Source organism: Sylvia atricapilla, chromosome 3, assembly GCF_009819655.1.
Source record: "Sylvia atricapilla isolate bSylAtr1 chromosome 3, bSylAtr1.pri, whole genome shotgun sequence".
In the NCBI taxonomy this organism is placed as follows: domain Eukaryota; kingdom Metazoa; phylum Chordata; class Aves; order Passeriformes; family Sylviidae; genus Sylvia; species Sylvia atricapilla.
In genome coordinates this window covers 95,891,853-95,911,895 of record NC_089142.1, presented here as the reverse complement: position 1 = coordinate 95,911,895, position 20,043 = coordinate 95,891,853, and the positions used below count along the sequence as shown (strand labels likewise).

General features: G+C 44.5%; 2 protein-coding genes across 8 annotated transcripts in view; one reads left to right on the top strand and one right to left on the bottom strand.

The window, feature by feature from the left end:
- Window positions 1–534: 534 nt before the first annotated feature.
- Window positions 535–17,964, bottom strand: BROX (BRO1 domain and CAAX motif containing). 6 transcript variants are annotated; one of them, XM_066316242.1, is made up of 13 exons: window positions 17,917–17,964; window positions 15,942–16,072; window positions 15,173–15,279; window positions 13,584–13,680; window positions 12,160–12,255; window positions 11,457–11,529; window positions 11,025–11,130; window positions 10,373–10,462; window positions 9,536–9,621; window positions 8,172–8,253; window positions 6,997–7,147; window positions 5,430–5,589; window positions 535–4,975 (listed from the first exon to the last, which is right to left on the bottom strand). In XM_066316242.1, the coding sequence occupies exons 2-13, from the start codon at window positions 16,040–16,042 to the stop codon at window positions 4,889–4,891; spliced, it is 1,236 nt and encodes a 411-aa protein (XP_066172339.1). In that variant the 5' UTR covers window positions 16,043–16,072; window positions 17,917–17,964; the 3' UTR covers window positions 535–4,888. The 6 variants fall into 6 exon arrangements, 5 of the variants coding, with proteins under 5 accessions (XP_066172339.1, XP_066172340.1, XP_066172338.1 ...); XM_066316243.1 differs by lacking the exon at window positions 17,917–17,964 and adding an exon at window positions 17,484–17,621; XM_066316241.1 differs by lacking the exons at window positions 15,942–16,072; window positions 17,917–17,964 and adding an exon at window positions 15,489–15,668.
- Window positions 17,965–18,138: 174 nt separating this feature from the next.
- AIDA (axin interactor, dorsalization associated) overlaps window positions 18,139–20,043 on the top strand; it is a 29,519-nt gene continuing 27,614 nt past the window's right edge. Inside the window, exon 1 of one of the 2 annotated variants that reach the window (XM_066316254.1) lies at window positions 18,139–18,394. In XM_066316254.1, coding sequence (XP_066172351.1) covers window positions 18,285–18,394 — 110 coding nt within the window. In that variant the 5' untranslated portion in view covers window positions 18,139–18,284. The remainder of the gene's footprint in view (window positions 18,395–20,043) is intronic. The other variant, XM_066316255.1, reaches the window with a different exon arrangement.

The following is a 20,043-nucleotide window of genomic DNA, read 5'->3' as shown; positions in this document are numbered from 1 at the left end:
AGCAACTCAACAAAACAAGGGCAGCCTTACATCCAGAGGCCATCAACATAGACACTGCAAAGGAGTCCTTCTTTCTTTGGGAAAGCCAGACAGAAAGATTGGATGCATGAAGCAAAATTATTAAAGATCACCAACCACATGGCTCTGAGAGACAGATGGGACTCCTGGAGCCACCAGCAGATGCATGCCTGGTTCTGATACAGAAGACTGAAGTTATTCCCAAATAACCCCCTTCACATAGTATATAGAATATCCCATAATGTCACAGACCTTGGCAAATGCTGGGATTTTGTACAGCCATATGAAATTCTGCCTAATTACTCCTTTTTCTAAACAGGAATTTGGAAAGCCCATCTCCTCTCCTCCCACCCCAGGACTTGACATGCTTAATGTATCTTCCTTATTTAAGTCCTCCTTTAAGGAAGGATTAAGCATTCTCCAGAATTAATAAAGTTGCCTTAAATTGCAGAAAGTAATATTCAAGACAAAGCCTTTTTCTCGTATGTAAAATTTTAAATAACAAAATAAAACATGTTACTTGAAGATTGTTTATTTTAAATGGTATTCTGAAATTTGTGCCTATATACAAATTCTCCAGCTATGAAGTTTAAGATTGCATGGTGACTGTCTTCACAAAGTAAGGCTGCTCAGTCAGTGATCTCAGAGCTGGTTCCATTGAAGTGGGATTACTCAGAGCACAGGATGGCTTCAGGAAGCTTGTAATCCATGGAGGTACCTACACCAAAGGAGGGAGGCCTTCCTACATAAAAAGCTAATCAAGGGTCCCCCGAGTTGCCATGGGACCTTTTCTGAATTTGAGAGCATCACCAACAGGGAAAGGTCTGAGTGAAACAAATGGTCACTGTGGAAAGGCCTTTCCACTGCACTCACAGCCTGGAGACAGCTACACACTGCAGGGGCTTTTCCATGCCTGTCTTGCTCACTGTGCTTTATTCCTCACTCAGCTGGGACAGTGACAGGAAAAAAAACACAGAAAAAGGAAAAAAAAACCACCCAGCGTATGCTTCTATGGTAATTTAAGAGTGATCTTTAGAGACAGGGTCTTTTTAGGGATAATTAACAGGCATGAACAGGATTTATGATAATGCTGAAACTTCAGCTTAGACACCAGACACAGGGATGGAATGAAATGTTTCATCCCACAGCCAAGAGACAGAAAGTCTTCACTTCTTGGACTTCCCATGGAAGAAGATGAGCTACTTACTGCTTCCTCTTAGCTACTTACTGCCCCAATACTAAAGGGAGAGATATGCTTCATGAATTTGTTTTATACACAGACAATTAAAAATACATTTTAGTAATGTTTCCCATTAAAACCTTACCCATAGCACAGTACTGAAATCAGTGCAACAAAATGACAGGAAGGACTATTTACAAGCATATTGTATTGTACCAAATTTGCAAGACAAGAAAATTCTAAAGTGCAAAGTTCTCTCTATTCTACACAGACACAGGGATCCACTTTCCTGCTTGTTGTACAAACAACTACCATCGTTACAGACACACTAGGGATCCATGCTGAACATCCAAGTGAGCACAGGCCATCCCTAGGCTGACAGGTAAAACTCCTCTACCAAATCCAGTGGGAGGCAGACACCAGCATCCAAGGGCCAGGTTTAGTCCCTCGGCTGCAGGAGTGTCACATGCTGGATGGAGAGTAATTACTGAAAACCCAGGAATACGAACATGGAGGAAGTGTATTTAAATACATGGAGGAAGTGTATTTAAATACATGGGGGAAAGTATTTAAATAGAAATCCTACAAAAAGCTTAATGGTTTGGTTTATAGTAGATTAAAGACAATCACTGCTTTTCTTAAAGCACAAAACAGAGGGCCCAGCACTCCGTATTTTATTCAGCTGCAGTTCTGTCCTGCTTCAGATGGGGCACAAATCTTTAAAGACTATTTACACCAACAAGATTTGCAGGCTTAGCCATGAGAGCCTCCAAAACCAGAGAGAGGCCACAAAAACAGGCTCTTGCAGCATCAGAATATTAAAAACTCACCGTTCAAAATACTTCACTCTTAAAAATTACCGAAGGGAGCTATAAGAGAAGGAACAGGGCTGTTGGGTTTCCAGACTGACTGAAATTCCCAGTTCATTCACCCATATACTTAAGCATATTGGACAGTTAATCTATATCCTATTTACAGTAATTCCTGCTACTACTCAACAAAACCAGAAGATAAAGCTGCTCATTACCTCACAGCTCTCTCTACTTTGCAAACTAAACATTCTCCAGCTTCTTATTTTTTGGCAATCCAATGTTTGCCACAGGATTCCAGCTACAAGTAAACAAAGTTTGTCTTGAAAAGCAACACATGTTAAGTGAATTAGTTTGTTCCATTATTCTATTTTTAAACTACTACATCATATTTACTGAAGCAGCTATGGCATAAAAGGTTACACAGCTAGGCTTAAGTAATGTCATCATCTGACACAATTCACTTGGTTATGCCCCAAACTATTTACAGTGAACTTAATCCAGACAAACCGCTCGGTTTGAGAAGGCGTCCAAAGAATTCCAAGTCCATAAAATAATCTTTCCTACCAAGATGTCTGGGAATGATTTAGTCATGATGTGTTAATTTGATTTTAAGATATTCCTCTACTGGAACCCACCCATGGGTAAAAGTTGCATTGGAAATGAGGCCCAGGACCTACAAGAGCATTAGCAAACAAGGGTATGTCTGTGCCACAGTTTGTAGCGGATGGAAGGGAAAATGAGGGGAGGAGGGAAAACAGGATCTGGTCTACACAGAAAGAAAACTAATTCAGTTGAGATGTGTACATATTGACAAATATTTCAAAAAACAATGAGTTGCTAAAAAATTGTGATTATGAAACTGAGTTAACTGTATCTTGATCCTTAAGGGAGGCAGGTTGAGCAAATGTTGATCACTACAGCTGGAATACATTTTTAGAACTAAAATCTTACAAGAAAACTAACTCCACACTCCCCTCTGGCAAAACTTAAGCTGTCTTTTAACAATGCAAGAAGTCTAATGAGTCAGCTGATCAATTTAGGAACAGATTTGAGTAACTCTTCATGAAACATACCCCAGGTCCCTCTGTAGCACCAGAAGAAATGAATGCCTTTTTAGGCATATATTCTTCTTGATACTCATTATCCTCCAGGCCCCTGCAGAACAGAAACATCTTCTAAAAGAAATTCAGCTTACTTTACACTTACTTTTATGTGCAGAAGTGACAGAAAGAAAAATCCATCACAGGAAGCAAGGAGGTCTTGCATTTGATCAACCCACAACAGCCAGCATTAAGTCTCTTTGCCTTTTACATCAACAAATTTTACAATTTGGTCCAGTGTCTCAGGAAGAGTCTTGAGTTCCCTATTAACCTCCTCAGCAGCTTTTGTTCCACAGGCCTTCAAGGAGTTTCACACCTGCTCTCTAAGCTAAGTGACTCCAAGCCCCATGAATGATTTTAGAAGCACTGAATTACAGCACAGTGGAAGGTGAACAAAGAATACAAAGTGAGGAATGCGTTTACAGTTTACATCACGGTAAGTGCATTTGCCATCATGTTTGCTGGAAGGGTGAATGTTGTCAGGCTGCTCAGTTTCTTTCTCAGGCAAAGAGAAGTGCAGCAACCAGGACCCAGGGATTGCAAGGCTCTCACTTCAACACATGCATCATATGCCTTTCCATTTGCAGCAAATCAGAAAGATGTTCTTGTTGTCATGGGTGTTTTGCAGTGCTCAGCACTAAAGAATGCTGTCACATTTTCCACAGCAGGCAGAAATGGAAGCAGCAAGTTCTACAAAATCCTTTCTTTCTCAGCCTTGACTGGGCTTGGCTTCTGGCAAGTTTTCTTCAGAAAAAACTGATTTCAGTGCAATACTGCAAAAGCTGAGAGGCAGCACTGTTTACACAGGGCATAAAGGAAATCCAGAGTTTGGCTTTCCAGCTGTGCCATCAGCTCTTCAGCTCATCTTTCCACCCTGTTCTCCTGACAGCTTCTTATAGACACTACCCAGATGGAAATACAGCAACTTACTTCCAAATCCATTACCTTAGCATGACAGCTTCAGGAATTCCAGTGCCAAGAGATTTGAACTGTCTGCAGCCTTCAAACCTAACAAAGCTTTGATGATTCAAAAACACTGAATAAATGACACAGGGATGCTTTGCTTTTAAGCACGTCCATATTGCTTGCTGCATCACTTTCAGATACACTTTGATATTAAAGGATTTGGATTAAAGGACAGACAAAGCTAAGGTACCTTACTACAAACTCTGATATAAAACCCCTAATCTATAGAGGAAAGAACAGAGACAGTTTCTGAACATAAATTGTGCTCCTGTTATGCAGAACTTGAGGTTTCCCAAGTTCTGTGCAAGTCCTGTGAAGTACCACAGGAGTGTTACAAACCAAACCCAGATTTTCTTCCCTCACTACAATTAGGTGAATTGGAACACGACAGGGGCTAAGCCTAAATGACAAAACTTGAATAAATATAACTGATCATGCAAACTTCTGTTTGCAGAACTGGACATGATACAGCATATCAGGTAATGGAAAAACCCTCAAGCATTACAATCATGATACTTCCTTTGCTATTTGTGGGCAAAACTAAAACCCACAAAAAGAAACTCCGTAGAGGCACAATAGGAACATTTAAGCCCACTCATTCTATGATATCCCACTAAAACCAAAAATAAGTCAGATATAAATAACCTCCTAGAAATCCACCACATTCTTAAGCAAGATAGACACATATTAACAAAGGTAAATTAAATTAGTCTTCTACATGAAAAAAGGAGAATCAAAAAAGGAGATCAGAACTAAAGCCCCAGAGTCCTATGAATAGGAGTTTCAAAGTGAATTCAAAGCACTTATGGCACTTAAGAAATCTGGCATCCACTGTCTTTTTGAGGCTTTATATCTGGTTCCTTCAGAGGTTTTACTTCTTCATCTGGTTTTGGTTTAGCCTGCAAACAAGAAGAAAAAAAAAAAACAACAACTAAACACCACAAGTACAAACCACTGTGTGTGCACAGCATTTATGCATGGCTAACTTTACATGTTATAATCTAATAGTCCCCTCTCTTTTCAAGGCTGAACACTTTGAGTAAGCCTCAAGCAAGAGGGAAAAGCCAACTGTTCTCTGTTTCAGCATTGTTAAATGAATCCTTTTCTAAAAAAGAATTTTTCTCTAGCATTCAGTCCTGTAGTGTTACAGGACTTAGTAAAAAATGAGCTGATTTTCCAGATGCTGGCAGTGTGGCAGAGGTTAATTGACTTGCCCCTGGCACAACAGAAGGATGAGCTTAGGTGGTAGCCTTGTGTCTGCTTCCTACTCTGAGCTGGGGAATGTTACAGAAGAGCCAAACCAACTCACAGAATAAAGCCAGAGGGAAAGAACAGCACATGGGATTATCTTACGGTGTCATCCTTTGGCCTCTTGGTGAGATCAAATGCTGCAACTGTTTCAGGAGTCCAGTGTGTGTTCAAGGCAGGAAACTCAAAAGGGACAGGCTCTACTAAGCCATAGTTTGCTTTCAACTCCAGCTGGGGAGCCTCTGCTGGCACCTTCTGGAAATAGCTGGAACAGAATACAGAAATGGATTTAAAATACAGTGCTCCATCTCTGCAAGTCTTGTTTGCAATTCTAAACAAAACAATCTGGGTTTTCACAGTGGCAACCTCTGCTGCTCTCTTCCATTTCCTTAAGGCACTGCCTAACATGCATTCTGCCAGCAAGGGTCACAAGAATAAAAGCAACTCCTCTTGGTACTATTGTTTGTTCCCTAATTGTGTAGCGGGTTTTCTCCAACTTAATAACCATTACTCCCAGTGCTTCAATGGAAAGAGCATCTTTTGTCCAAAAATACCCCTTCAAAACACAAATGAGGATTTAAAGTACTTCCCAAAGATGAAGAGGACAGTTCTTCTCCTGAAGAGTCTTAAATGTGCCACAGTGGATGAAGGCAACACAGCAGCCCTCCCAGGACTGGCTACAGGGTAAAGCCCGACTCAGGGTGTCCCTCTGCCCTTGGCAGGCCAGCAGGAGCTCACACACTGCCTCACTTCCTATGCTGCACAGAGCTCTCCCAAAACAGTCACTGCTTCCTCTTCCCAAGTTTTGTTCTAGAGGGACATGGATGTGTTGAAATCTCCAGTATGCTGCTGTTGTAAGCTCTGACAATGGGTATTTGAACCAAAGCAGAGCAGAGCATTTCTCTTTCTATTTGCAGTTCACTGTGATCTACTTAACCATCCCTTCCATTTAGTCAGTTCCCCTATTATGCAGGTCTTTAAATATCATAAAAATGAAAATAACAAACCTATTATGGAATACTAAATCATAACAGGAGGGAAGGGGAGAAATAAAAGAGCAAAAGAACTCTAGACAAACTAATCTCGGTATTTTCAACTGAAATAAAAACTTGGTATTTCCAAACCCTTTTTGGAAGGACATTAATGAACAGAAAGCCCTATTTACAATATTAACTATATTGGGACTGGTAAAGCTTCTAACACCCTAAGCATGATCATCACAGAAGGCAGAATCATGTTTTGACTTCTCTGCTTGCAAAGCAGAATCACCTACTGGTCTCCACTTCCTCCTCTGTCCTCTTTTGTCTACCAGATTCCAGAAGACAGGAAGGGAGCATCAGAGCAACACAGCAACTTCTGCAGATTTTCTCCTGTGCAGAAGGAAAAGTAACCAGGTGGCTGAGGAATGAGGGAAGAAAACTGCTCAGCCTCTCCAGATGTCAGCCCAACCCACCCTGCTGAACTGGCACAGGACACAGAGTGGGACAGCACAGACCCACTGCAAATCTGCCAAGAGAAAATTATAGAATTGCAAATTTATCTCTAAGTTACATGCAATGCCCAAAAGGAATGTAACAACTGGAGAGTAAAATTTACCATCCCATTCTGAAGTAAAGGCAAATGAGGTAATAACACTTCATACAGAGTGCTGTACCAACCATGAATTACTTACATAAATCCATTCTCTCTCTGGCATTTTTCTAGTGTGTTCTTAATCAAACTTCCTAGTTTCCTAAAGAAAAGATGTCCAGAAGGTTTGGCAGTAGTCCCAGGCCCTTTGGTTTCTCCATATTCTTTGCACAATGCCTCGGCCTTGGCAAAAACTTTGCAAGAAAGAAAGGAAGTAAAAATTATTTACACGACCTTCTTAAATCATGGTTCTGCTGTACAGTGCTTCAGTCTTAGAAGACACCAGATTTCAGTCAGACCTCTTTCTTCTTAGAAACAAAACAAAACCAAACTAGTTCAAAGACAGCACTTCCAGCCAAGATTTACTGCATCCAACAAGTGACTAGGAACAGAAAAAGAAAAAGACAGCTTTTTTGGTGGGAAGATGCAGGAAAACATTCTTATGTGTGGGGAAAAACGCAACAATAAGCCCAAGAACTGTGCCACATGGTAGGGAAAAACAGAGGGTATGAAAGTGTCCACACAAAGCTGAAGCCCCAAACCAAACAATAACCAATATGGAATGGGAGAAGAAGCACTCTCCTCTGAATAGCAGAACAGTATTTGTTTTACTCCAAGAAACTTAGCTTGTTCTTAATAAATCTTTGATTGATATATTTTTAAAACTAGTAATAAAGTTTCTGCTTTGGAGGTTTCAGCATTTTGATACATTGCAGTAAAGTTATGCAGTGCAGGCCATTGGGATAGAAATAGCTTTGAAGTGAGAAGACTGGGCAGAAGACCTTGAACTACTGCAAATTTGCCTGAATATACCTTTCAAATTGAGAGAAAAGAAGTAAGTTACTGAAACTAGTTCTAAAAAAAACTGTCATAATCTAGACTCACTATATAACCTCCGAAGCAGAAATGGCTGCACTACTCTAACATATAGACCAGAAAACAGGATGACCAGACCACTGGTTTTCACACTGTATGTTGCAGGCAGCTCAAAGCCAGTCTTTTTAAGCCAGCCTGAGAAGTGAAGATGAAATTTGCTGCAACACTGTTATGAAAGACAGTCTTTGGTAAGACAAAAAAAATACACTGTATTCAAAGGTGTGCTGGATTTCCATCAGGTGACAGATAAAATCTTTATGGAATAGCAAATCAACAAAATACAGCAAAACAGAACAGGCATGGCATCACCAGACCCTGTACTCCAGTCTCAACCACACTTACATTTTTCTGATTCCTGCAGAGATCTGATTGCTTCCCCACATTTATCACTGGCCAGCAAAGTCTGGCCATGGTAACAGTATGCCTGATGGAAGAGGAAAAAATCATTACCAACATCACTGGGCACTTCCTGCAACAATTCCCTTCTCCTGCTCCCTACAGCAGCTGCAGCTCTTTGAAGAGCTGGGGAATGCAAGTCAAAGCAGCATTCACTGAACCATTAATGCAGTTCAACATGAGCACTGTGAACCAGAACCACGAACATGAGTGAGCTGTCTCCAGTCCAGCCAGGAGCACCTGAGCTGCACGAAGCTGTTTGAGCTGAAGCACCAGCACAGGGGCCAGTCCCATCTCTCACTGCAGCAGTGTGCAGCATCAAGCCCCAGCACAGAAAGTGAATGAACCCCAGGCAAGTTTACAAAGCTAAGACTGAGAACTAAAACTACCTCAACACTCAAAAACTCCATCTGCAACAAACACCACTGAATCTGGAAGAGATGAGGTGTTCTGCTGTCTGAGACATTTTGTCATAGTCCAAATAACTTTTCCACCCCAAAAAGTCCCATTCCTTCACACTTGTGCTTAAAGGTGGTATTGTTATTCAGTGAGAACTGAATTCCTATTATCTATTATCAGGAGTTGGGTTTAACTAATGAATACAATGGATGAAGGAGCAATCCCAGCAACTAATGCCTACCTTGTCCTCCCTTCCTTTAGTGTCTATTCCCATAGTACAAATTTATCCAAATCTCCCATTGCCCAGATCACTCAAATTAAAAAAAAGAATGAGAAGTACCACAACTCTGACCCTCCCTCACCTCTCAAACCTGGTAGTAAGGCAAGCAGCTTATAGCTACAAGCTCAGCCTAAGAGAAAGACAATGATGTAAACTGCTTAGCTTGGGCCTTTGTACAGCATAAAAAAGATTACAGGCTGTGGCAAGCTACAAGACAGCAAATTGAGCAGCTGAGGATCTCAAGGGCACTGCAGCACTTGCTAGGAGATCCATCAGGTAAATAGGGACAGCTCTTGGAATGGTACCTTTAGGTACTTGATGCAGTTTCATTCAGGGCCTTCAATAAGGAAGCTCAGCTCTGAACTGTGCCTAGGATCAGACTGTGATGTAGGTAACAGAAATGACCATTATGTTCAACCCGAATGGCTTCAATTAAAGATCTGTGATCACAACAAATCCACACTGCTGCGATTTCATTTGGCTCCACAAAACCAGTTCTAACGTCACTGACACTGCACAATTCCTCTCCCCAGTATGGAAGGAAAGCCAAGCCAACACTTAGCCCCCATTCCCTATGCAGCCCTTGGCAGACAGACAACAAGCTGTGACTGCTGCCACCCAAAGTACTTACATAGGCCATATAGAAACAGCTCTTCAAGTTTAAGTACTTCCTCCATTTACCTGCATAGGTTGGATCCAAACTGGATAAAGTTTGATCTGTAAACACACATGTAAAATTATTTTTAAGATATTTCCAAAAAGAAAAACCTCGAACACATTAAAAGACCAGAATTCTTAAACTTAGCAATACATCTTAACTATAAAGTATCCAGAAACAAGGGAAAAAATTACTCCTGCAAAAGCACAGAAAAACTAGGAGAAAAAAAAAACCAAAAAAGTATGCAGCTATCATAAAGTTGTCCCTAGAATCCCTGAAACTCCTGTCCACTAAATCTGGATGGCTAATGTTCTAAGTATTTTTAGAGAGCATTTCAAAGCTTGCTCCTAGTTTAAGTTCCAGTAGTGAACTATAGTGTGATGTATGTTACAATGTTCTCCTGACTCCCAAACTTCTGCACTTCTCCCACTTGCCTCAGCAAGCCCAGAGATGAGCTCTGGAAGGTGGTACATGATGAACCTACTCCACTCTCCACACTCTGCATCATGACCTGCTGCCCACAGGCAGCAACACACTCCACTGACATCAAGCCATTTGTCTGCTGCTAGTCTGTCTTCCTTCACTAATGTTTCCTACCATCAGCTACAAAAAAAGATTCCCACAAAACCAAAAAGCCTTATCAAAATACATGGGGATAACTGAAGCCTTAAATGTGCTAAATAGAAGCTAAGTACACACTCCACATCCACCAAGAACAGCACTAATACAGCAGTTTATGGGTGGGTGAAGTATCTCTGCTGGCACGAGTGCATAAACCAAGTCACTAAGGATACAAAACAAGACACTCACCAGCTTTTTGGTAGAAGTTGGCCGTTTCATAAGCAAGAGCAGCTATTAGGCCTGGATTGTGTTTCAGCTCAATAGCCCGAGCAATTGTCACTGAAAAGAAGTTCCACACCGTGGTTTAAGTTTAATTGAAATGTCCCATCACAACAAATCAGCAGAGACATTTAGGGTTTTAAAACCCATGCACGAACAGGAAATAGATGATGTGCAGTCAAGCAAACAGCAAAATCAAGACAGATTGTTTCTTGGATAGAATGATTCCAATTTAAGAGAAAAATGGAAGTAATGTTAGCCTTAAGATCCGCTAATAAACAGAAGCTGCACATATTTTAAAGTAAAGGAACTGTGAATTTATGTTAGGCAAGCATGGTGGTGAAAGGGTTGCATGAAAGGGGAAAATAAGAAAAAGGAGGAGTGCCATACACAAATTCTTCTAAAGTGGAAAATACTCCGTATTATAATTATCAGACTGATTTTTGGCATTTTCTTTCTATAATTGTACCATAATTTTCTTTAAAAGCAACCTGCCCCACTATGTCATAGTACTTCAGGAGAATAAAAAACCTATGGCCTTGCTGCCAAGCAGAATTCATGAGACATCAGCGACCCACAAAGAGTCATTTCCCACACCCAACCAATGTATATTTGAAGATACCTTCTTGAGCTTCAGCTTGACACTGTATGATGTAGGAGTCTAGAAGTCGAGCTTCTAAATCTCTTCCCTTTTCCACAGGCGTAATCAATTTTGGAATGTGACTTTCCTAAATACAAAGCAAGTCTCAGAGTTAGTTTAGGTCTAATACCAGTGCAAAACAAGCGCCTCATTCCTAAATGGATGGGACACAGTGAGTGAAGGTCCCAAGACAGCACTGCAGCACATGAACATGGGCAGACAGACAAACCACTCTTCCAGTACCACTGGGAATGAGCTGCAGGGACTGAGTGGTACCACAACACACTAATGCCCTTCTGTTTTCTGCATCATTCAGGTGCTCTCAGGTATGTGTGTATAGCAACGACTCCTCTAAGACAAAAGGTCTGGTATTTGGAGACCTCAAAGAACAGACAGCAGAGAAAGTCCTTCTACCTTCAGGTGTTTAAAAATCCCTGCTGCAATCTTCAGGCTGCGGTGAACATCTTTTGCTTCATCTTCTGTTATACTGAGAAAATAGAATGAATCAGTAAAATTATAGTTAGAAAGGGCCTCTAAGTGTCATTTAGTGCCACCTCCTGCTTTGGGGCACCACAGCAGGCAACAGCAGATCAGGTCAGTTATGGTTTTGTCTAGATAAATCTTAAATCCTTCAAGAATCAAGAGTCCACTAATACCCTAAGTGACCTGTCCCATGGCTGTGCTACCTTCAGAGTAAAGGAGCTTCTTACAGTCCAGTCATGAAATAATCATATAGAACTTGCTAAGTTAAGATCCTGTGATGACAGGATCTCAAGTAAAAGGTAACCTCAGTATTAGAAGCCAAGGATGTAGAAGTCTGTAGGGCTAAACATCAGCAGAGCTGTGATTTTGAGACTCAGTTTAGTACCTGGATATTTAGAGGGGGACTGATGAAGAGTTTATTGATAACTGACACTTTGTATCACAGATACATGGTACTACTGCACTTGGTTTACAGAGGCAAGAAGGGATTGAAGTGCTTGTGTGTAAAGACCAACTGCTTCCTGGAACTCTGTCTGAGCTGGACATGTCCCACAGCAGGCAACCCCCAGAATCAAAGAACATCTTTGGTGGAATATTGCTGCAGCAGAATTGTTAAGAAAAGAACACCACTTACTCTTCTTTTCCAGCGAGTCTTGATGCATATTTTGTGTACCATAAAGCTACATTAAATCCCATGGAAACCAGTTCAAACACTGCATCCTGCTGGGCACTAAAGAAAGACAGGCAAAACCCCAAAAAAACTTAATGCATTCAGTTTTGTTTTCACATCTCTCTCTGCTGATAGCTCACGTAGCATTCTCTCCATAAAACATTTTTCATTAAAGATGTCAACAATTTCCAATTCAGAACTTCCTACATACTCTACTGCCTAAAAGAGACTTCAATTTTTTTACTTATTCCCTTTAAGAAGTTATAATTAGAATCTCCTGTATTCAAATGCCCACCCTTCCCTTTTGGGAACTTTTATTTTAAAACTGTAACTTGAGATTTGTTTGGATTTGGGTGTGGCTGACATTTTACCATCTTCTTTTTTTTTTTTTTTTTTTCTCAATTGCACATTTTGTGGAAAGCCTTGCCCTGGAATGTCCACTTCAAAGTTGTACAGCTAAGTTAATAAGTCAGTCTGTTAGAACTCTCTCAAATGAATGTTAGTGCAAGTATTTATGTAACTGCAGACAAACAGCATGTGCAAATAGCAGGGAATTTCAAAAGCTACAAACAGAGTCTTTGAAAAGACTGAACCTGAAATCATGAGCTCAGTATAGTTTAGAAACTAGCAAACCTTTTAAAAAGAAAGATGTGGGAGTGGGAAGAGTAATGTTGGCACAAGTACAAGTGTGTATGACCGTGAGAAAATGAGAAGAAAGTTCTAATCAACAGATTTTCTTCCACAGGGAATAAAAGCTTTGAGGAGGTCAAGCACTTCTAGCTAAAGCTTGACAACTTTGTAGGTGTGGTTATACAACACAATTACTTCCAATAGCAAGAGACAAGTGAATAATTCAGAAGGTTACAGATCTGTATTCCCACTGGAAACAGAAGATTTTTCTGTTTGAACCAAGAGAACATGTACTTGGAGCCTCAGAGGACAAGAACAAAATCAGATCTTCAGCAACACTGGAACCTCCAAACACACAGAAGTTCCTGGCCAGGCAATAGTGCCAAATTAAGTTTTAAAGTGCAGTGAGCAGTTGAAACTGAGCTGAGCCATGCTCAACTCACCAATACCCTCAAGGCTGTTCTTTGTACTGCTCTAGCCAACTGCAGGTTCAGTTTGTAGATCAACTGAGACCCAACAGATCCTTCTACCATTACTGTGCATTCTCACAGCTTTATATAAAGGCCACGCACGCTCCAGAACACCTAACACAGTATAGCAGTTACCAAAACCACAGCAACACCCTTTTAGAAACTACTTTGTGTTCAAAACTTTGCTACATTTCTGATTCCCTTCAGGCCTGTGCTGGCACAGGTGCTTGTGTGTAACAGAGCAGCAGAGAGCAGCTGCACACCCTGCACTCAGATAAGTACACGCACCTCGGGACTTGTCCTTGTAACGTGTCTGTCCACTTGAAATTCTGAATATATCTCAACTTGCACTCTTGGGAAGAGTCATCCAGTGAAAGGATAAAACCTATGGAATAATAAAACAGGCAATCTCAAACTAGGAAACAGAAATGAGTAATGAAGGAGATGGACCAACATGAATACAGGTATACATAAAGGAATGCTTCTGACTGAACCCCTCAAAACCCCATGATACTTCCCAGGGCTTTTATTCCTCAGTATCTTGAGAATAAATTGTGGAAAAAAACCCAACTGGCTACTACAGGAAACTGCTTGCCCAGCATGTTACCAACTCAATCCTGAGATTCTTGACTGCTCAAGGAAAACCTGGCAGATGTCTGCATATCCCATACAGTGACAAGCTGGGAGTGGGACTAGCCCAGGTACAGGATGGGTGAGGTTGTTCAAGGTCAGTGAGTGGCTGTCTTTCCCACCACAGTGGCAACCAGGAAATCACAGGAAAATCTGCCTGGTGAACAGGGAGAGGAAAAATGGCATCTAAGCATGGGCTCACCTAGTCATCATCTATCTCCAGGGCTACAGGAAATTGGTTCATTATGTCCAGTAGCCAAGAAACCAGCAGTCAGTGGGATGAAGCTCATACTGTGGGATGTTCAAATTCCAGCATATGCAGGCCCAGGAATTTTTTAGGGAGGTTGAAGAAGGTGCTACAGACTTTAAGAGGTCAAGAGCTTGCCACAGCAGCTACTGGGGCTACACCCGTCAGTGTGTCACATGTTTATACACACAGAAAATACTTGTTCCTTTCACATGCAGAAAATTTTAATGACCAAGCATATTTTCCTGAAGAAACTTTCCAAGTCTTGGCTGTAGCAACAGAGATTCTTATCTGACCTTTAGATGTGACATTAGCCTACACCCTCCCATGGGCTCACTAAACCAACACTTACTTCCCACAGACTGGAAGATCTCACTCTCCACTGATCAGCTGATTCCAGAAAACTCAGTAATAAGAAACCTGGACAAGCACCTGACCACTAAGAGAGGTACAAAAATATTGGAAGAAGGAAGGTTTCAAAGGAATGTGCCAGCACAGGTGAACCATCTACTGAAAATGCAGATACCATGCTAATGAGCACCTACATTTATGCATTACATGTAAGACAAGCAGCAGTAGAAGATAAACTTACAACAAGCCAATGGTCTAGTATTAGACAAACCAGCAGTTTACACTGAATAGTAAATGATATCAACTAGTTAACAGACTCAATTTGTATTTAGGGAGCAACTCACCAGCACCTAAGAGAAAAATACATGTTTTTTCTTCCAACAGGAAGCAGAATGAGGTTAAAGGGGAGGGCAAGGCTGCCAGCACTCAGCACTGGCTGGGTCACAAAGGACACTGAAACTTGAAGACAGGGCCTGGTGAGCAGCCACCACTGGTATCAAGCACAGAACCCAAGAAGACACACTCCTTCCTGGGAAGTGCACAGCTTCTTTACAGGAGATCAGCACAATTCACATTCTGAGAAGTGCCACTAAAACTGAAGTGATACTTCTCTTGATGAGTTAGTAGCACTGCTAATAAATCTCCCTACCTTGCAGGAGTGAGAAGTACAAGTCAGCTGCATTCTTCATCATTTCTGGATTACAACTCGAGTCTGTAAACAGCTCCAACAGCCGTGTTCGAGATAACCGCAAGTCACTAAATGAAAGGAGAAAAAAACAAAAGAAAAAAAAACCCAAAATAAGAAATCCTATTCAAAAATGTAGTAATACAGAAAACTCTTCCTTTCTCCTCTGGATACATATGACTGACTCTTTAGTACAATCCATTCTAGACACACAGCAGTGGATAACCAGTACTCAATCTATCGTTCTAACACTTACTTAAATAACTATGCCTTTACCTACCAAGAGGTTGGGTGCACAGAGAGCAAAGGGAAGTAACAAGCAGGAACATTCCTCCACATTAGAATGGGATGATGAGATGAAGAAATAAGAATAGATCTGCAAAACAGGCTGAGATCCCTTTTCATTACATTCCTATCCACAACAGAACAGTCAGGCCTTATCCACTTATGGAAATTAAGCAATCTTTTGCAGAGGAATGCACAGTCATCAGAAAGACAATGATTTTGTCTTTTGCCTCTCCATTGTTGTAATTGGCCTTGCTGTGCACTCAGAGACTGGAAAACTGGAGAATTCATTCTCTGTAAGCAAATGCTCAGTGTTAGCAGTCTTACTGCCTCCCTGCCTACACATCTCTAGTCATCTGCAGCACAAAAACTGAAGAGCAACTTTTACTTTTAAGGATGTCCCCCAAACTGCAAGAGGTAGAGTGAAGCCAGTCCCAAGTACACTTACTTGCAAACCTTTGTCGCAGCTGGAGTGGTGGCTACCCCATAATAATTGAATGGAACAGGAGCTGTAGCCTTCAGAGGGTTGCGATGGAACCAGTGGGTCATTTTCTTCCTGTAACGTTGTTTATGCCAAATCTAAGGAGTGGAAAGGAAAGAACAGCTGCAGGAACAGGCACAACTGAGGTGCTGCACATGTCCTGCTCCTCTATGTAAACAACTAGGCAAGAAATTAATTTGAATTTTTTTTTCCTCATTTGAAATGCCAAGCTTCCATATGCCTTATGCTCACCATCCATGTGCTTAGTGTGAGAACTGCACTCTCTTGGCTTTCTGACACAACTATTTTAATTTGGGCAAAAAGCTACCACCTACTTTGCTCTATGTGAGCACACACATTCCTAGGAAAAAACCTCCACATTTGTTACCTCCTGCATAAGGCTGAACATACCTGTAAATTATATGAGAAGTATCTCAGAATCACAGAATCAATTGGGTTGGAAAAGACCCCTGAGACCATCGAGCCAAACCTTTAACATAACACTCTCATGTCAACTAGACGATGGCACTGAGTGACATGTCCAGTCTATCCTTAAACACCTCCAGGGATGGTCGGTGAATCCACCACTTCTGGGCAGCCCATTCCAAATGTTTAACAATATTTGTCTGTGAAGAAATTCTTCCTAATGCAAAACCTGAACCTCCCTTGGCACAGCCTGAGGCCATTTCCTCTCATCCTGTCACTTGTTACCTGAGAGAAGAGGCTGATCCCTACCTTGCCACAAGCTCCTTTCATGGAGTTGTAGGGAGACATAAGGTCACGCCTGAGCCTCCCTCCTCTTTTCCAGGCTAAATCTCAATTCACTGAGATCATTATACTGTGTCTGGTCCATCTGTAAATAGCCTGTATTTGGGAGCCTTTGGTATAAATGAACCTGCAACCACGAATCCTGACTGAAAACACGGATCTATTTACATGCGTGTATCAGACCTGGAAGGTTGGGAGAGCAGAGATTAGCCCGACTATCTCTTTTCTTCCGCTTCAATTTCAGCAGATGAATATAACGCAAGCGTTGCAGTGAGTTTTACCTCAGCAGTGTGGGGTGACGGAACATAATGGGCACATCCTGAACATGGGAAGGCCCTACTGGGTAAAAGGAAAAACTCCTTCACCATGAGGACAGAAAAACTGAGAAGCAAGCTGTGTGCTCTCCCTCCTCAAAGCCGTTCCAGTCCTCAGCGCACAAAGCCCTGAGCCCTGCGGTGACCTCGGAGCTGTCCCTGCCCTGAGCAGGACGCTGCACCGGAGACCCCCCAGGACCTCCATCATTTCGTGGTCCTTCCGCAACCCCTCAGGTTCATCCTTATAAAGCACTGTGCAGCTTTGCCGAAACAAACACGACAAACAAAAACACCAGACCCCAGAAGATCTGCCGGCACTGATTTCCCGGCACTGGCCGAGCAGGGGGCTTGTTGGCCGTGCTTATGGTGCCGGGGCCCCTCGGGGCTCGTCCATGGGGCCAGCGGCCGTGGCGCCGTGCCCGCCCACCCGCGCAGCGCCGCTGTGCCCGCGGTGTGGCGGCCCGGCCCGGGACGCTCCCGGGAGGATCCCGAGGCCGCGGGACCCCGGCCCGGCCCCGCCGCTCCCGGCGGTGCGTCACGCGCCCGCCGCCGCCAGGCAGCGCCAGCCGAGAGCCGATGGCGCCGCCCCATCGCGGCCGATCGCACCGACCCCGCCGCTCGCCCGCCTCCCCACCGGAGCCCCCGGGCCGCCGCCGCCAACAACAGCCCCGCGGCTGCGGGGCCTCCCGCCGGGACAGCGGCCGCCGGCGCGGCCTGGGCCCGCAGCCCTCCCGCGGGAAGGACCCCCGAACGCCACCAACACCGGCACGAGCGGGGACGCCAGCGAGCCAGCAGAGGCACCTGCCCGCCCGGAGTGGCGAGAGCCGCCCGCGGGGCTGCAGGGGGGCGCCGGGGCTTACCTGGGGGCGGGCCTGCGGCGGCGGCACAGCCGGGAGCGGAGGGAGGGGCGGAGGGAGGGGCGAAACGGCCCCGCCCGGCCCCGCCCACGCTCACGTGATCGGCGCCATGACAGGTACCGGGGCGGAAGTGGCGCGCTCGCCTCGGTAGCGATGGCGCGGGCGGGCGCGGCCGGCGCCGCCTCCCCGGCTGGGCGGTGCGGGCGGGAGGCGCCGCCGCGCTCGGGTGTCCCGGGGCCGGGCCGGGCTGGGCTGTGCCGGGCGGGGCGGTGCCGGCGGCGCGGGGCTGGCGGGAGCGGCTGTCCGGCGCGGCTGTCCGGCGCGGTGGGTGCCCCGGCGCGGGGTGAGCATGGTGCCCTAGCGCTGGGGCTATGTCGGAGGCGGCCCGCAGCCTCCTGCAGCGCTGGGGCGCCAGCTTCAGGAAGGGCACCGACTTCGACTCCTGGGGGCAGCTGGTGGAGGCGATCGACGAGTACCAGATGTGAGTGCGGGCCCGGCACGGCCCCGGAGTCCCGGGCGAGGCGCCGGGGTGAGGGAGCGGCCCGGGCGGGGCGGGGCGGGGCGGGGCGGGGCAGGGGGGCCCCACCGGGCCCAGGCCGCGGCCCCCTCACCCCTGGGGCCCCGCGGGTCCGGCCCTTCCGAAAGGCGCGGGGCCGGGGCGTCCCTCGGGGGGTGCCCGGCCGGGGCCCAGGCAGGAACCGGCTATTCTGCTCTCCTGGGAGGGCGGCAGCGGCCGGTGTGGAGCTTGGAGCAACCCGGTGTGGTGGAAGGTGTTCTCCTGCCCATGGCAGTAGATGGGACAAGGTGATTTTTAATGTCCCTTCCAACCCAAACCAGGTTGTGATTTTGTGAGCGTGGGCTGCTGGGGTGGTTGGTTGGTGGAGCCCCCGAGGCACCACTGGACCAGGATGCCCCATCCCATCACCCTGTTACCCTGGCACCATGCTTGAGGGAACGGAGCAACCTGGCAAATGGACTGGCTAAGCATCAGCCTTAAACCAAAAACCCGCCAACCCGCCCATCAGAATGAAAAAGGGTCCATGATGCACTTGTGTGTTGTGTCTCTGATGGTGCCAGGGTGGGAATGGGGAACCTGGCCACCCCAGTCAGGTTGGCTGGCATGAGACCGCACCATCCATCAGTCCTTTGGCAGCAGAGGAGAATCCTCTACAGGGCACTGATGATGGACTCCTTGGAAACAGACCTGGTACCTTTAGTCAGATGTTCTTCCCTACTACTCCATTTGCCATGACAATGAAAGTTATTTCTTTGTGATGGGAGTATTTCAGGCCAGGCTTCTCTTGGTGAATTTTCTGGAAGTTGTCAAGAGGGTTTGCACTTGTTTGCCAAGAAAAAGTCAGCTGAAGAGATGCTCCCTGAGGGATCTTTTAGCACTGTTCAGGACTGGTCAAGCTGGGTTGTAACCACACTGGCTGCCAGTTCAGTTGTCATTCAGAGTCACTGCTCTGCTGGCCATGTACCATGTGGTCAGGAGAGACTGTAATCTCATAATTTCATTCACTTACCAGGAAGGATGATGCAAGTTCAGTGATTTGCAGTTTGCTGATGGCCTTTAGAGTAGGGCAAGCTGTTACTCTACAAACCTTGGAAGAGAGATGAAAAGTTCTCTTCCAGATCTGTATCTCGACAGAAAAAAAACAAATCATCAAGAAGTAAAAGAAGATATTTTTACTAACTGCCCTTATGTGGATGTCTACAAGGAGTCCAGTAGAATCATAATGCTTTAAACTGTTTAAGCAGTCTGAGCAGTGAGTTTCATATAATGCTATTTCTTTGGAATGAAGAGTCTTTGGTCTCTCCTTCTGACTTCTCTACATTGAGAAGGAGGTCACCAGACATTTGCAGACAGTCCAGTCTGAGAATTGAATTGCAGCTTCTATTGCCTTCCTCACTTTGTTGCTTGTGTCGGACAAGAGCTGCGGTGATCTCCACACCCTGGCCCTGTCCTGACCTGAGCAGTGTGGTGTCTTTGTAAGGAAGCTGTGGAAGCTGCTCTTCTCAGTGAGTTCCTACTAAATACTTGTTGGTAGATGAACTCTGTGGTCTGAGGACTGAGTAGAAGGGAGAGAGAAGATCAAGGCATTACAAGGACATACTTCCTAGGGAGGA

Coding starts and splice junctions, on each gene's coding strand:
- BROX (XM_066316241.1), bottom strand. CDS start 15,613: ATGAAAAGGGATCTCAGCCTGTTTTGCAGATCTATTCTTATTTCTTCA. Junction 9,622..10,372: donor CAACTTCTACCAAAAAGCTG/GTGAGTGTCTTG, acceptor GTGTGTTTACAG/ATCAAACTTTATCCAGTTTG. Junction 7,148..8,171: donor TCTGCAGGAATCAGAAAAAT/GTAAGTGTGGTT, acceptor TTTCTTGCAAAG/TTTTTGCCAAGGCCGAGGCA.